The sequence below is a fragment of the Hyalella azteca genome, unplaced genomic scaffold (genome assembly GCF_000764305.2).
Source record: "Hyalella azteca isolate HAZT.00-mixed unplaced genomic scaffold, Hazt_2.0.2 contig8914, whole genome shotgun sequence".
Classification (NCBI taxonomy): Eukaryota; Metazoa; Arthropoda; class Malacostraca; order Amphipoda; family Hyalellidae; genus Hyalella; species Hyalella azteca.
In genome coordinates, this window is record NW_025938997.1 from 255,593 (window position 1) to 271,205 (window position 15,613).

General features: G+C 46.6%; 1 protein-coding gene across 1 annotated transcript in view; it reads left to right on the plus strand.

Moving 5' to 3' along the window:
• The window catches only part of LOC108674737, a 48,474-nt gene that overhangs the window by 16,224 nt on the left and 16,637 nt on the right, over positions 1-15,613 (plus strand). Inside the window, exons 7-21 of the mRNA XM_018162703.1 lie at positions 108-317; positions 589-810; positions 1,088-1,324; positions 1,628-1,828; positions 2,054-2,260; positions 2,995-3,234; positions 4,222-4,419; positions 4,838-5,074; positions 6,254-6,363; positions 7,925-8,051; positions 9,115-9,312; positions 11,806-11,969; positions 12,731-12,863; positions 13,203-13,447; positions 15,173-15,305. Of these exons, the coding sequence (XP_018018192.1) occupies positions 108-317; positions 589-810; positions 1,088-1,324; positions 1,628-1,828; positions 2,054-2,260; positions 2,995-3,234; positions 4,222-4,419; positions 4,838-5,074; positions 6,254-6,363; positions 7,925-8,051; positions 9,115-9,312; positions 11,806-11,969; positions 12,731-12,863; positions 13,203-13,447; positions 15,173-15,305 (2,862 nt within the window). The remainder of the gene's footprint in view (positions 1-107; positions 318-588; positions 811-1,087; positions 1,325-1,627; positions 1,829-2,053; positions 2,261-2,994; positions 3,235-4,221; positions 4,420-4,837; positions 5,075-6,253; positions 6,364-7,924; positions 8,052-9,114; positions 9,313-11,805; positions 11,970-12,730; positions 12,864-13,202; positions 13,448-15,172; positions 15,306-15,613) is intronic.

Here is a 15,613-nt window from a genome sequence, read left to right on the forward strand (position 1 = left end):
ATAGCCTCATCAGGTGTGTACTGCGGTCATCAAGATACATCTATGCAGGCGTGTACGCCTGTGCAGGCGCGTGCTGTCATCAATATCTTTTCCTCCCCTCTGAGCAGCGGGTTGCGTGGAGACTGCGTCCTCTTCCTCCCCATCCTCCCCGTACCCCACTGCCGCTCCTCAATGTAGGGTGGTGGGGGAGGGCTGTGCTCCCCAGGGTGTATGTGGGACTGCCAACCTGCAGGCGCTCGTCTGCCACGTCGCCTTCACCTGCGCCTTCCCCGGTGGGGAGGTGGGGCCTCCCCCAGCCCCGGCACCAACAGCAGTAGGTGAGCCTTCCCGACGCACCCAATATCAGCAGACCTAATCTCCTGCACCCCCAGTCCCGTCACTATACCGCAGTCCCCCAACATATTTATCCTCCCGACGCATCATTCACACCCATCCTCGGTCCCCACGACACGCCCAGTCCTATGAATAGACTAATCCTCCACCCCTCATCCCCACAGCTAGTATTCGATACATATAGGGATCAAGCTTTCCTATTTCTTTTACTCATCCTATCACCCGTTGTTCCAAATGGACTGATCGATCCCCCAGGTTCCACCTGCGTGGACATTACTCCTCCACCCAGCACCTGCAGCGTGGAGATGAGCGGGTGTCGCATCGCCCACTTCTGCCCTTCCGGCATCAACGCCTCGGTGGGCGTCTCCTCCTCCGAGGTGTGTCATGGCGCCCACCGCGTCTGCGGGGGAGTGGGTGTGGGGGGAGTCTGTGACCCCAACCTGCTCTACGAGAAACTTACCGGCACCTGTCGTCACCGTGAGTGTGGGGTTAGGTGTGGGGTTGGAATTATAGGGTTAGGTCATGCGGGGTAGAAATTTAACAAAGATTTATGTCGAGCCCCAGGATAAGAGGCTTAAGGTCCAAGAATGTTAAAAAATTTACGAGGTTCAGCTCAGGATATTTGAAAAAAAATATTCAGTGAAGAAAGTTCATGACTTACATTGCAAATTAAGAAGGTAAGATAAATGGTCAAATTTGTTGAAAATTATAATGAACACTATAAATAAAAACACCGCCTACGTGCCGCCGGCAGCGTCAGAGCTATGCACGGCGACGGTGCGACCCCCAGCGGCAGTAACGTGCGAGGACGTCATCGAGGGCTGCCGCGACGCGCGTTACTGCGCAGGTGCGGCGCCGCCGCGGCTGCTGCGCACCTGTGATCTCCTGACGCGGTGCTACCGCGACGGCGTCCTGACGCAAACGCTGCCCGCGTGCCCGGTGGGGGCCAAGTTTGATGTGATCGCCAGCCGCTGTGTCGTCCTCCCGCAGGGTGAGTCTCCAACAGGAAGGCTGGTCCCAAGTCACGAGGGCGAATATCTCATTCATTTAATTTTCAAATGTTCCTCGTCCTGCTCGACAAACATCCCGTTACTCTATTTCACTCATCGATGACCTTGGAATAATGATTTTTAAATTTCATTGGCCTTTCTTTTCCCTTATTGTTTCTCCCTCATTTTCCTTCCTTTTTCCAATAAGCTTTCCTCTGCCCTCCCTCTTTTCCTTTCTCCCTTTCCCACCTCTCCTTTCTCCCTGTGCCTCTTCCCCAAGACCCTTAATCGCCCTTATCCCCCAGAATCTGAGTGTACGGACCCACAACTTTCCCCCGTGGACCCTCTACCCCCCACCTGCGGGGTCGTGGGAGAGGAGTGCCGGGAGTTGCCGGGGTGTGGGGGAGTTGACAGCGGCGCGCTGGTGTGTCGCCGCTACTTTGCCTGCGCTCCACAGCCTCGCGAGGCAACATATGAGGCCTCACCCGTCGCCCCCGTCAACACTGGTGATCCTTGTTGCCATCATGTTGCCACCATGTTACCATAATGTTGCCATCATCATATTACTACGTATTTATGTACACAAAGCCACTTCTCTCATGACTGAAATGTATCATTATTGTGTTAGACCAATTATAATGCAATATATGTTATATTTTTGCTTGCATTAAATTATGATCTATATTGTAATGTTGGAAAATGCAATACTAAACATTAAAAATGCCTCCCAGGAGCAACGCCCCCTCCCTGCTCCGAGGTGCAGGTGGAAGAGTGCAGTAAGGGGGCGCTGTGCCCCCCCTCCTTCAGCAGCACGAGCTTCGTGCCCCAGGTGGTCGTCTGCCGCCGCGCCTTCGTCACCTGCGCCGACGGCCGCCCCCCCTACCAAGTCTGCCCCCCCGGCACCATCTACGCACCAGCTGACAAGTCCTGCGTATCAGGTGGTGGAGGTGGTGGTGGTAGTGGTTGACTGGTCGTGGTTGACTGGTCGTGGTTATGGTTTGTAGGCGGTGGTAGTGGTGGTGATGGGACCCTGGTTAGTGGTGACGACCCAGTCTAGTTAGGCGAGACATTGCTTCGGGGATACATTGCCTGTACCCTAATAAAATTTAGATGCGGGCATTACTCCGCAATAGGTTCCGCCCAGGACTTGGGTAGCACATAAATCAGTCGTAAATCAGCCTCTATTTATGGACATAGTCGTGGGGAGAGGTGGTCGCCACTATGAGAGGCGCCACTATGTCGTGGGGAGAGGTGGTGGTGGTGGCGGTGGTAGAGGAGAGGTGCTGATGGTGGTGATGGTGGTGGTGGTGGTAGTGATTAGCAGGTAGTGGTTATGGTTTGTAGGTGACGGTGGTGGTGGTGGTGAGTGCCAGGCTCTAGTAGTGGATGGTTATACGTAGAGGTAGATGGTGATGGATTATGGTGGATTTCATAGTTTGTGATAGGTTTCAGATGGTAATGATTATAAGTCTGCCTGCTGTTGACAGAGCGGGTTATCACATCTGTACCAACATTGACAAAGGGTTATCTTGTTAGTACGTTAGTTGACAGTAGGTACGTCATCTTGGTACATAATTTCACACGTGTCTTCTTGCTATGGTAGCAGGTACGTACGTACGGCTGGCCCGTTGAGGCGTGGTCCGTCCATTCACTGGTTCGTCCGTTATTGCAGAGCTCAGCCTGTGCGGCCCAATTGCGGCCCGCAACGTCTCGTCAGTGACGTGTGAGGACGTCGTAACGGGCTGCAGTGACCGTCACGTGTGCCCGTCGACACAGCGACAACAGGTAGTCACCAGACGGTGCGACGTCCGCAGACGGTGCTACAAGCACGGCGAGCTGTTCAGCGAGAACACCATCTGTCCAGGGGGGCTATTTGACGCCGGCAACAACCAGTGTGTTGACGGCGACCCTGGTACGTGGTGACGGGTGTAGTGACGGGAACCTGGTTAGTGGTGGCTGGTGTGGTGACGGGAACCTGGTTAGTGGTGACGACCCAGTATAGTCAGACGGGACATGGCTTCGGTGATACATTGCCTGTACCCAAACAAAATTTAGATGTGGGCATTACTCTGAAATAGGTTCCGTCCAGGAAATAGGGAGCACGTAAACCAGCCGCTATATGCCCGCTTCGGTTTACTTTTGAAGCCTATGCGCAGCTTGCTGGCTCGGTATTACTCTGCTCCACTAACCCTTCTCATACTCCCAGGCAATTATAAAGACGGATATAAGATTCTGACCAGAAACTGATTTCGGCCGGGTGGCCAAGCATACTCAGAATAACTTTAATCCGAGTGTAGCGACTCATTGGCAGAAGCCTAGGCGTTACCAAAATTTTATTAGGTTACTAAGGGTCGTCAAGGGATACGTGAGAGTGCGTGGGACCACCTAGCATAGGAGGGACTTCGGTTTCCATTGGACCCAAGCATCGAAATTACGAGCCCTTACATAGAACTCGCATTCAGAATAATGAATTGTCCAAAAATTGACACACTTCCTAACTTAAAACACAAGCAGCGAGCGGACGTAGCACAGATACGCCCTTTCGCCGACGCAAACTGGGACAGTCTGACGCATGCAAGGGCAAAAAGTGGATCGATATTTAAAAACAAAATCTCACTCAATTCTCAAGGTGCACGATGGTATTGAAACTGACTGTTCAGCAAGACTTATGTTCAAAACAAGTAACTCTCCACAACTTGCAGCTTAGTTTTGTCACTCGATGATAATATTGCTACAATTCCTTCAGTACTTTGCATTATTATTATTATAAAATGGCATCAATGTAACACATGTATAGCTTTATTGTTTTGTCACTTACACGATACGTTACAGTAGACACAGTCACGTCACAGTCAGGTTATGTCACAGTCGCATCACGTTTCCCACGCCTCCCACCCAGGGGTGTACCCCTGCGAGTCACCTGACGTGGCGTCTCCCTCGCCCCCCCGCTGCGAGCCTGTGGCCGAGACATGCGAGAGGCGTCAGGTGTGCGCCTCACCACTCACTGAGGCCCTCATCTGCCGGCGCCTTTTCGCCTGTGATGGAGGGGCTATGTCTTCCCCAACCCCAACCCCCGTATCCTACCCCCGAAATGATGGTGAGTGACCAATGAGCCAATATGTATAGTCAACCCTCCAGCCCTTAATCACCCTTCTCCCCCCTAACCAGTCATTCTTGTTCTTCCTGATTTAAAGAAAAAGAATTGTTATTGTTAATTACTATTACGACATCGTTAGTCGAACAGAAAAAGAGCGAAAAACTTTCTAGGGCTACGAGAAGCTGGTATGACCAAGCCACGACTTGTTTTAGACAAGAAGCGCCTTCCCTTATTAATCAATCTGATTGAAATCTTTTGATCTGGCAACCGTCTAAATACCTGTATTATGGCATATCCAAGTTCTGAACTCTATCTTGGACGAGAATTTTTTCCGGTAAATTTTTACTATTATTCTAACGGACGTTCAAAATATACTGAATTAATCAATGCTAACTTGTGTGACCTAATATTTGAACAGAGGTTGCCGAGGCGGCTTGCATCGACCTGGAGGGACTACCGGTGCCGGTTGCGTGCGAGGTGGCGGTCAGTGGTTGTACCAGGCGTGCCGTTTGTCCTCCAACCATCCAGACCACCCAGTTTGTGCCGGTGTTTGAGTTGTGCCAAACAGCCGAAAACAAATGCAACAACGGCACCAGCAAGCCCCTCTGCCCCTACAACTACCTCTACGACAAACTCAAGGGCGAGTGTCGGTCAGGTACGTGATTCTCGTGCACCATCAAGCCCTTCTGCTACGACAAACTCAAGGGCAAGTGTTGGTTGGGTAAGTGATTTTCGTGCACCATCAAACCCCTCTGCTACGACAAACTCAAGGACAAGTGTTGGTCGGGTAAGTGATTTTCGTGCACCATCAAACCCCTCTGCTACGACAAACTCAAGGACAAGTGTTGGTTGGGTAAGTGATTTTCGTGCACCATCAAACCCCTCTGCCCCTACAACTGCCTATGACAAACTAGCGTACACGTGCCAGTTGGGTAAGTCTTTTCCTGATTCTCAGGCATTCGTGAATGCACGAGTATGTTCTGGTAGGGTGCTTGTGTCTTTATTTTTGCACTGGGAAAAAATTTCATGAAGTTTGACTTAATTTATGCGTGTTGGGAGTTAATATAACACATAATATTCGAGAGGAACGCTTAAAATTCGTCAGAAATTATTGATCATTTGGAGGGAACAACTGATATTCGACGGAAATGTTTGATGTTCGACTGGAGCACTTGATACAGAGTCTCTATGCACACAGAGCCACCATTCCCAAAGACTCACTATAGCCCCAGAAACACTATGTCCACAGAGCCACTATGTCCACAAAGCCACTATGTCCACAGAGCCACTATGTCCACAAAGCCACTATGTCTACAGAGCCTATTTGTCCACAGAATCACTATGTCCACAGAGCCACTAGTAATGCCACAGAGCCACTATGTACACAGAGCCACTATGTCCACCGAGCCACTATGTCCACACAGCCACTATGTTCACGGAGCCACTATGTCTATAGAGCCACTATGTCCACACAGCCACTATGTCCATAGAGCCACTATGTCTACAGAGCCACTATGTCTATCTACACAGCCACTATGTCCATAGAGCCACTATGTCTACAGAGCCACTATGTCCACAGAGCCACTATGTCCACAGAGCCACTATGTCCACAGAGCCACTATGTCCACAGAGCCACTATCTCCATAGAGCCACTATGTCCACAGAGTCACTATGTCCACACAACCACTATGTCCACACAGCCACTATGTCCACACAGCCACTATGTCCACACAGCCACTATGTCCACACAGCCTCTATGTCCACACAGCCACTATGTCCACAGAGCCACTATGTCCACACAGCCACTATGTCCACACTGCCATTATGTCCACAGAGTCGGAGCTGTGCAGGGCCCCGGGACCCCGTCCCCCCGCTGAGGTTGTGTGTGAGGACAAACTGCGCCACTGCGAGGACAGCTTCGTGTGCCCCCCCGCGGGGATCCAGGTGTGTGGGGGTGTGTGGGAAACGTGTACGGGGAGTGGCGTGTAGGGGAAGCACTGCGCGACGTGTGCTTGCATGTAAATCTCTTCTATGGCCACAAGCCGAATAAGTTGATAATTTTTTAATACACCTCTGTAGGTCCGGAGTTTCAAACTCATTGTTAATCAGCTCCCGCCCCTGTCAGTTCCTGAAGGACTCCAATTTCGTGCTCCTATCGTGACAAAGACCTATCAGTTCGCACTTACCATGATCGTATTAAACGAAAATATCGCAGTTATTCAGAAGCCCCACACGGCCCTTTATTTGCCTCTGCCTGGGCATATTTGATGAAATATTCGAGGTTCTCCGGAATGGTGTTCAACTCGTCTGCTAGCTCCTTGTGCGGGGCATGTAGCTTTAGTTAATTTCGTCATGACGTCATGGGGCATTAGCAGGGCTGGGCAGCGCTACTTTGAAAGGTAGCGGCCGCTACCGCTACATGTAGCGGGCGCATATGTAGCGGGCGCTACCGCTACCGCTACATTAGCTTAAATGTAGCGCGGCTACCGCTACCGCTATATGTAGCGCGCTACTGCCCACCTCTGTCTATGGCACGGATGCTAAATAGGGAACTAGCACTACGAAGCACTACAAGCCATAGTGCGGCATGGAACACTACGGTTGGTATGCTAAATAGAGCCAAAAGCATAACGCGCACTACAAAAATCTGAAGTGTCCAACACACCGCACTTCACGACGACACTACGGTATATTTAACCTTGTTTACTTCGTCAGCTATGGATCTGTTTGGCTTACAGCAAAGGCATCATCGCGTAAAAACCTCAGGAACTACATGCCATGAATATAAAAAAGTGTACCGCTTCAGTGAACAACATGTTATTCTTATGGCTGACATTTTCCTTGGCGAAACAGATGAACAACGTAGAAGTAGAAAATACTTTTCTTGTTTTTGATACCATGTTTTTAATTTTATTATTAATTTTTTTCTGGAGTCATTTTGAATTCTTCTGCAAGAACTTTCCATGCTTCTCTCTTTTGTTCGATGTCTTTGGGCAGCGTGGACTTTGAATATACAGTATGATGGGAAAAGCGCGTAGACGCATTGCAAATTTCAGCTCACCATCACAATTTTCACTAGTACCATAACCATCACAATTAGACATTTTACATCAATCTTCTGCAAAGAATGAGAATTACTTAGGGAATAATTAATTATTTGAACACTTAACTACCATTCTTCAATAGACTCATAGCGATGTGCGGCACTATAAAGTACTCTAACAGCGAAGTAGCACTTCAAAGTCTTTCTGAACACGAATCAGTAGTGCGACACTAAGCGACACTAAACATTGTAGGGCTACTTCGAAGTGCTTAGTGTCTGTGACGTATTTAGCATATAAACGGGACACTTCGTAGTGCATAGTGCTACTTCGTAGTGCTAGTGCCCTATTTAGCATACGGGCCGATATCTACACTAGTATATTCAATTTTAATTCATGCATATAAATAATCAAATGAATGAAACCTTGATAAAAACATCCATGACGCAAGTTGGCAACCGCAGATATTGCGACGGTGCGTCATCAAGCACGTGTGTCGGGAGGGCGACACGGTGCTGACTGAGAAATCTCTGTGCAATGACGCCGACCTGTGGGACCCTTCCCTCAATCAGTGTGTTGCTCCCTCGCCTGGTGAGTAACCTGTTCTTCAACAATCGTGTGTTCCTCTCAGTCGTGACGAGTGCCACATTTTATCAAAAAGTATTTTCCTCCATTGTGGAAAGTGCGCCTAAGCCTTCCCAATAACAAGAAAATGATACAGAATAAAATAGAGAACAGAATCGCACGAATAAAAACTGGATTCCCTTAGCGATGTGACACTCTAACCACTGATGCAATGAACCGAGAAGTATAAGAATGATAGTTATTGAACTGAAAAACAACTTTAAAACGTTATTCAAAAGCTACGTAAAGCATCATCAGCATGTTGAATCCGAACAACATTACAACTACCACTGCAAGAAGCGTCTATCCCATTACACCTTCACTCATGTGTCTTGGGAAGACTCTTCCACATAAAATACAATAGCACCACACCCAAGCCTTGAATATTACTACGACATTAGCCTTGGCATCTTCCTTCCAAGCCCCATCTCCCTCACTGATGACATCTTTTTGAAAATATTCATTTTCTACATCCACATCTGAAACAACAAACACGTCTATATCGTCGTTGATGTTGTTATTGCGGTCAAAACTACAGGCCATACAAGCTCCGCAAGTAACAGGCTGGCATGCTGGTCATCATCGTGAACTCGCATACACACACACATGCACTAAACGACGACAATCGATACTGGAATCAAGGGGTTGTGAAATTGCAATATTTTATACAAGCGTTTGTTTCTTGGCCTTTACTATTGCCCAAAACCTTCTACAGATACATGAAACAAGTTGCACACCACTGTGTTGCTCTTCAATACTCCAAATCTGCATGAACTTCATTCGGTAGGCATAACCGCACATAACATTAGTTCACACAAATACTAAAAAATATAACTCAGTACTCACTGCAGTGAGTGACAGAGAGCGCATTTTTTGTCGACGAAAACGCGAAGTCACGGACAGACAGACGGACGGACGGACATGACGAGCACAATAGCACCTATTTTCCATAAATGAAAAAATGCGCTAAAAAGTAAATGTAATAGGTATTTCGTTTATGTTAAAAAATTTTAAACTGTCTTCCCGTCAGCAAGCGTCTCATGCCCGGCTAATGCCAGCTATGAGGCATTGCCTGCGCCGACCTGCGCCACTGAGGCGGAGGTCTGCGCCGCCAAGACCGTCTGTAACGGCGGCAACAAAACAGGGCTGCTCTGCCACCAGCTCTTCTCTTGCCAAGCCCCTACCAGCGCCTTCGTCAGGAGCCCAGTACTGCGGCAGGAAGTTGATGGTAGGTTGTAATGCTAGTGCTGGGGGTTGTTCACGTAGTGCGCTAAGTACTCGTAGTGTGTGGTGCGTTGGTGTGTATTATTGCTACGGCAACATTGAACAGCTTGTAGTACGTAGTGCTTGTGTTACTGAAGTACAAAAACTAGGGAAGGAATATGCGGAGGAGTGGGTGCTGTTGTAAGGAAATGCATGCATTGCATTCAGTGATAGTCTTGCATTTAGTACTATTGGTGAATAAAGTGCAGGAAGTTTTAATACTGACAGCAGTGCAATAGTGCATAACTATTTATGTGCATGTAGTGTTATTAGCGAGAGTTATGAATATAGTGATATTGTGTATAATGTCCTCAGTTTTTGTTATTTTCTCACTGCAATCCATGTTCATGTAGCCGAATGTATCACCGAACCCTAGCAGGCTCTTTTACACATGTTATTACTATTAAAGTATTGTCGTCACTTATTTGCTTGAATCGCATATTAACTAGGAATTTAATAAATAAAAAACTCCACAAAAATTCATCATAACTTCATACAAACGTTTCGGAGTCCAGCTCTATCGTCAGTTCAAAGATTCTAGAATGCGTATGAAATCACAAGTTAATACAAGTGAAAATCAAGGAACTGATTAAATTTCAGTTTCTAAATTTACAAATAATAGACAAAGCACAAGAAAAAACAGCAAAACCTATCTATTCACAATCTCAAGGGGATATGAGATAAAAGCTGAAATAAAACGAGGCCAAAGTTAAAAAATGTACAATGATGCTAAAATGCGCAGATCTGATGTACCGGAAGTAGTGGAAGCTGACACCTTAGAGTCACTGTCAGATACAGGAACATTGCACTGAACTGCCTTTATGAACTGTCCAGTCCTGCCTTTATGCTCTGCGACCCTATAATAAAGATTGCGTGACGTCATACCGACGTACGCAGATGCACATCGAGCGCCACAATGATGATAAACTATAGGGACGATCGCATTTGAATATGGAGCATATCTTTATATGTAAAGAAAGAATCGATTTTGAAATTGTTTACCCACACAACTTAACATTTGACCTTTGCGAAGTATCTATTAAACAAGACTTTCAATTCTCTCGACATAGCTTCGGACGGCGGACCGAAGTACGGAAAATAATAATGAACTGCGTTCCTACTGTTGCGCTCGGGAGCAATCTCACTTTATCGCTTCGACATAAATTTTTTAATGCTATGCACGCTGAATTTGAATCTTTGCGCAATAGTTTCTCGCTTAGTGGATTTCTGGGAAATTTGGTGTTTACATCCAAATCAAGAAATTAATGTCGAAGATATACAGTGAGGTTGCTCCCGAGCGCGATAGTAGGAACGTAGTTTATTGTTATTTTCTATACTTCGGCCTTGCGTCCGAAGCTATGTAGGGAGAATTAAAAGTCTTGGTTAATAGATTCTTCCCAAATGTCAATCTTTAAGTTGTGTTGGTAAACAATTTCAAAATCGGTTCTTTCTTTGGATACAAAGATATGCTCCCTGTTCAAATGCAATCGTCCCTAGCTTAACAATATTGTTGTGCTCAATGTGGTTACAATGGCCCAGTGGTTACAGTTCAGAGTACCAAGATTGGTGCAGAAGGCGCGGGTTCGATCTCAGCTCTGTGCGCCAGTTTCTGGTCAGAATCGGCAAGGAGGCCGGGCGGTTAAGCACAGCAGAATTGTAGCAGTGAGTTGCGAGTTCGAGACCGCAAAATTCTGTGAATGTTCTGCGATGGGATGACGTCACGCAATATTTATTCTAGGGTCGTAGAACATAAGGGCAGAAGCATTATTAATGACAGAGCATAAGGGCAGGAATGGACAGTTGCTTTCACGCCCCTTCATTCGGCTGTGCGTACTCATTGCAACATTACACATGCCGAGCAGTGCAATGTTCCTGTATCTGACAGTGACTCTATAAGGTGTTAGCTTCCACTTCCGGTACTTCAGATCTGCGCATTTTAGAAACGTTTTTCATTTTTTAAACTTAAGCCCAGTTTTAATTTAGCTTTTAGCTCATATCCCCACAAGATTGAGAATAGATAGGTTTTGCGCTTGTTTTGTTTCTTCTCCTTTGTCATTTATTTGTAAATTTAAATTTTAATTTCAGTTCCGTGACTTTCAATTGTACTAACTTGTGATTTCATGTTCATTCTAGAATCTTTGAACTGACGATGGAGCTGGACTCTGAAACATTTTCTATAATATATGATGAACTTATTTGGATTTTTCTTTGCATTTAAATTCCTAGTTATCAATATTATTTTGTCACGATGTTTGAATTATACCTTCCAATTAACCTAAAGTAATACTTTGCGCGTATTTTATTCCGAGGTCTATATACTTCACTCGCTTTGTTTGTTTTTCCTAAGCATTATTTATAATTTTAGCATCAGAAACGTTTGGAGAAATCCAAGAAGACTTATTCTATATTCAGCAATGTTTGGCTCAATCATTAGAATTCCTGTAACTTTTTTCTCAAGATTGCATGGATGCTGGCTTCCAGCCCAGCATCCAAATCGACGATCCGAAAAACGGCTCGTTTTCGGTCAGTTGTAACGGCAGAGGCGAGATTTTCGTGCCCGACGATGCAGTGTCGATTCTGTGCAACGAAGACCTTATGTGTCTGCCTTCGGGCAAATTTGTGGTGAGTGCACCACGCCATGTGTCTGCCTTCGAGCAGCTTTGTGGTGAGAGTAGGATGAGATGGAATTCCTCAAAAGGATTTTTTTAATTATCAAAGTAGCACATTTTTTGTGACTGTACCCGTAGTTTTGTGTTGCATAGTTCATCATTAGGTAAATTAAATTCATGACTCCCCTGAAATTTCGTCTCGCATCCGAATTCATCTCCGATCACTGCCATGGCGATGAAAATATTAGAGGTCGTTGTAAATCAGTTTTTTTTTAATTCGATTAGATTGCATGTTCACACGAGTCAACCGGTCACGTACTTGGTTCATCTGACTGCTTGAACGACGCCGGGATGAGTCGGAACGACAGCCAAAGTGGCGTTACCGACATAACCTCAGAACTTTGACCGCGCTCCCAAATTTTACTGGCCGAAGATCATGGGCCTGCGACATGTTACCTTAGGACTTGGGTCACTGTCCAGCCTTAAACACCTAATAATAAGTCCGTAGGCTTTGGTATCGAAAGTCGTTTATGCTCACGCAGCGGACGGACTAAGTCCACGTAGCGATTTAAGTACACGTAGCGGCCTAAATGCACGTATATCGGCTTGAAGAATCGTCAGTTATTGGCTGATAGAGTAACGAACTCCTAACTATTTTTAATATATTGGACAAAGAATGATTCCGTCTAAATCAATAACGTCATTTAAATTTACAATGCCATACATTTTGAAATCATAAAATAATCATAATTTTCTATCATGTCGCGTGGTCAGGACACCCGCACAACGTGCTCAAAGTTCTACAAGTGTGTGTCGATGCGCCCTGTGTTGACCAACGTGGACTCCTACTGCGCTGCCGGCCAAGTGCTACTTTACGAGACCCTTGCCTGTGTGCCGCAGAACACTGGTGAGTCGAAGCCGTCAGTTGAACAATCAATCGTCAGAAAACGATTGAGTCCAAGCATTAAAGGTGGGCACTGCAGAACTCTGGAGTAGGGTGAAAATTTATAGTTCTAATTCAAATCAGTTCCTCCCATCGGCCAGCTCGGAGTTTCAATTCAAAACGGATACTATTGCGCTCTCCACCCGGTCCTCATATTTCAGGAAATTAAAATATCGTGCAAAACAAACGAATGCATTTTTTGTTTCAATGTGTAACTTTCACCATTTCACTCATTTGCAATATTACACCCTACTCAGGCGTAAATATAACAAATGTTAGTGATGCAATTGTTTTCCTGTGCAGCGAACTACCGACTGTGCGGGTCCTCCATGCCGGTCTCTGACACAGACTCCATCCTCCCCATTCATGAACTACCCTCCACCCCTGCCATAACGCCTTCCCCCCACCCTGCCGTCACCGAGTTTTTAACCCATGAGTACAACACCACGCTAGTGTGCACCCGCGACCAAGAGATCCCTCGTAACGAACAAGTGCTCAGGTTCAACTGTGACTTCGTCCCCCAGTGTGGACCTGGCGGCGTCTACAAGGTAAGTGTTGCAAGCGCCAGTCTGAACTGTGAAGTATAGATCTTATAGTATATAGGGTGGCCCAGTGGTTAAAGTTCAGAGTACCAGGATTAGAGCAAAGAGGCGCGGGTTCGATCTCAGCTCTGCGCGCTAGTTTCTGGTCAGAATTGGCGAGGAGGCCGGGCGGTTAAGCACAGCAAAATTGTAGCAGTGAGTTGCGAGTTCGAGACCGCAAAATGCTGTGAATGTTTCTGCGATGTTAAGAATCGGCAACAAGCCTACGGCCTACTAAACGCTGAAACCGCTATTATTTTTTTATAAAAGTCTCACCTTGACTATCCCACTCTAGAAATGCCTTCTAGCGGGCCCATACCTGCATGAAGTATTCTCTGGTACGCCACACGCCACATTTGGTTCATGTTCAACGAAACATTTTAAACGGATGTTTTGGGCTTAACGGTGTTTTGCCTCAGTAGTTGTTCGGCCAGGGGTCAATTAACATGCTAATCACTTATGAATGGACGTTTACTCGCTTGCCAATTAATAATTAGTTTTTAAGTAGGCTATACAAACAGATTGCGATAACAACCAAGGGTTTGAGAGAAATAAAATATTTATAATAATTGTCCTCGATTCGTTCATGTCTGTAATTTGATACTTGATCGCCGTCCTCCGAGCCATTGAAACGAAATCATCAGCAAGCGTGAATAGTTCGTTTGAGATGCAAAGATTTACCGCATCAGATGGCCGATCACAGACATGGATATGGTTTTAGACATTTAGATATGCCTCATCTTGAGCATTAATAAGGTCAATAAGGTCATCTTGAGCATAAGTCGAGAATTAACAGTATTACATGTCATCGTCGGGATTTCTAACGTGAAGATTAAAGTACGGGTTGTCAATAATTAGCTCTAAGGAATCATCCATTTGGATTTGAATGAATGTGAACGGATTTGAATGAATGTGAACGAATCAATTTGTACCCAAGCGAAGTTAAGCTAATATTTCGCTGGCTGCGACGAACATTTCTTTGCATTAAAGTAAGGAAACCCACAAACTATATGCATGTTAGTGGCTGCAAAACCACCATCACATTTATATACCTTCTCCTGCTCGAACATGTTATATATGGGAGAGAGTAGCTTATGAAGTTGAGTTCGTAAACCAAGAACACCGCAAGTCCGCAGCCTCTGCTCAAGTCTGAATCGCCTTCATGGATGTTCAATCCCAGCATGGCCCTTACCTCCACAATTACCCCGACTCTCCTTTCTAACATAGCCGGACATAACCTAACCTCATTGCTGCAGCGCGGTGGAGAGTTGGAGTTAAGTTGAAAGGTTGAGACGGTCATTGGTGGCGCCATCATTAAGTTACACAACCATGGAGACGAGGCTGACTTGAGCTGCAGACCTAGGGTGCTGTGGTTTTAAGCACTACAAAACTATGTGGCTCACAGTGTTGCTAGCTTTGTCTGTGACTTCGTAGCTCTGAAGGTGAGCGTAGCTGTGCATGTTTCGTGGCTGTAGGGCGAGTCTAAGAGTTAAATTTGTGGCAACGACTGCGCTACCTCCACGGACATCTCGTGTTACAGCCAAGTAATGCAATAGTCATCAAGTACCCCTACGTAGTATCAAGTGCATCGAATACCCTAATTATCACTAAGTACTGTCAAGTCCTTACAAGTAGCTGTGAGCCACCACGCAGAGCCCCCAAACAACCCACAGTACCACTAACCCCCGGCAGGGCGTGCGGCGTCTGTGCGACAAGTTCTACGTGTGCCGCTGGGACGGCGCAAACTTCTCTCTCGAGGAGAGCGTCTGCTCCAACAGCAACCACCGCTTCAGCTACGACACCGTCACCTGCGTCAGCCTTGAGGGTGAGTGGCGGGGGACTCGAGCGTCAGCCTTGAGGGTGAGTGCTGGGAGATTCGAGCGTCAGCTTTGAGGTTGAGTGGTGGGAGATTCGAGCGTCAGCTTTGAGGGTGAGTGGTGGGAGATTCGAGCGTCAGCTTTGAGGGTGAGTGGTGGGAGATTCGAGCGTCAGCTTTGAGGGTGAGTGGTGGGAGATTCGAGCGTCAGCCTTGAGGGTGAGTGGTGGGAGATTCGAGCGTCAGCCATGAGGGTGAGTGGTGGGAGATTCGAGCGTCAGCCATGAGGGTGAGTGGTGGGAGATTCGAGCGTCAGC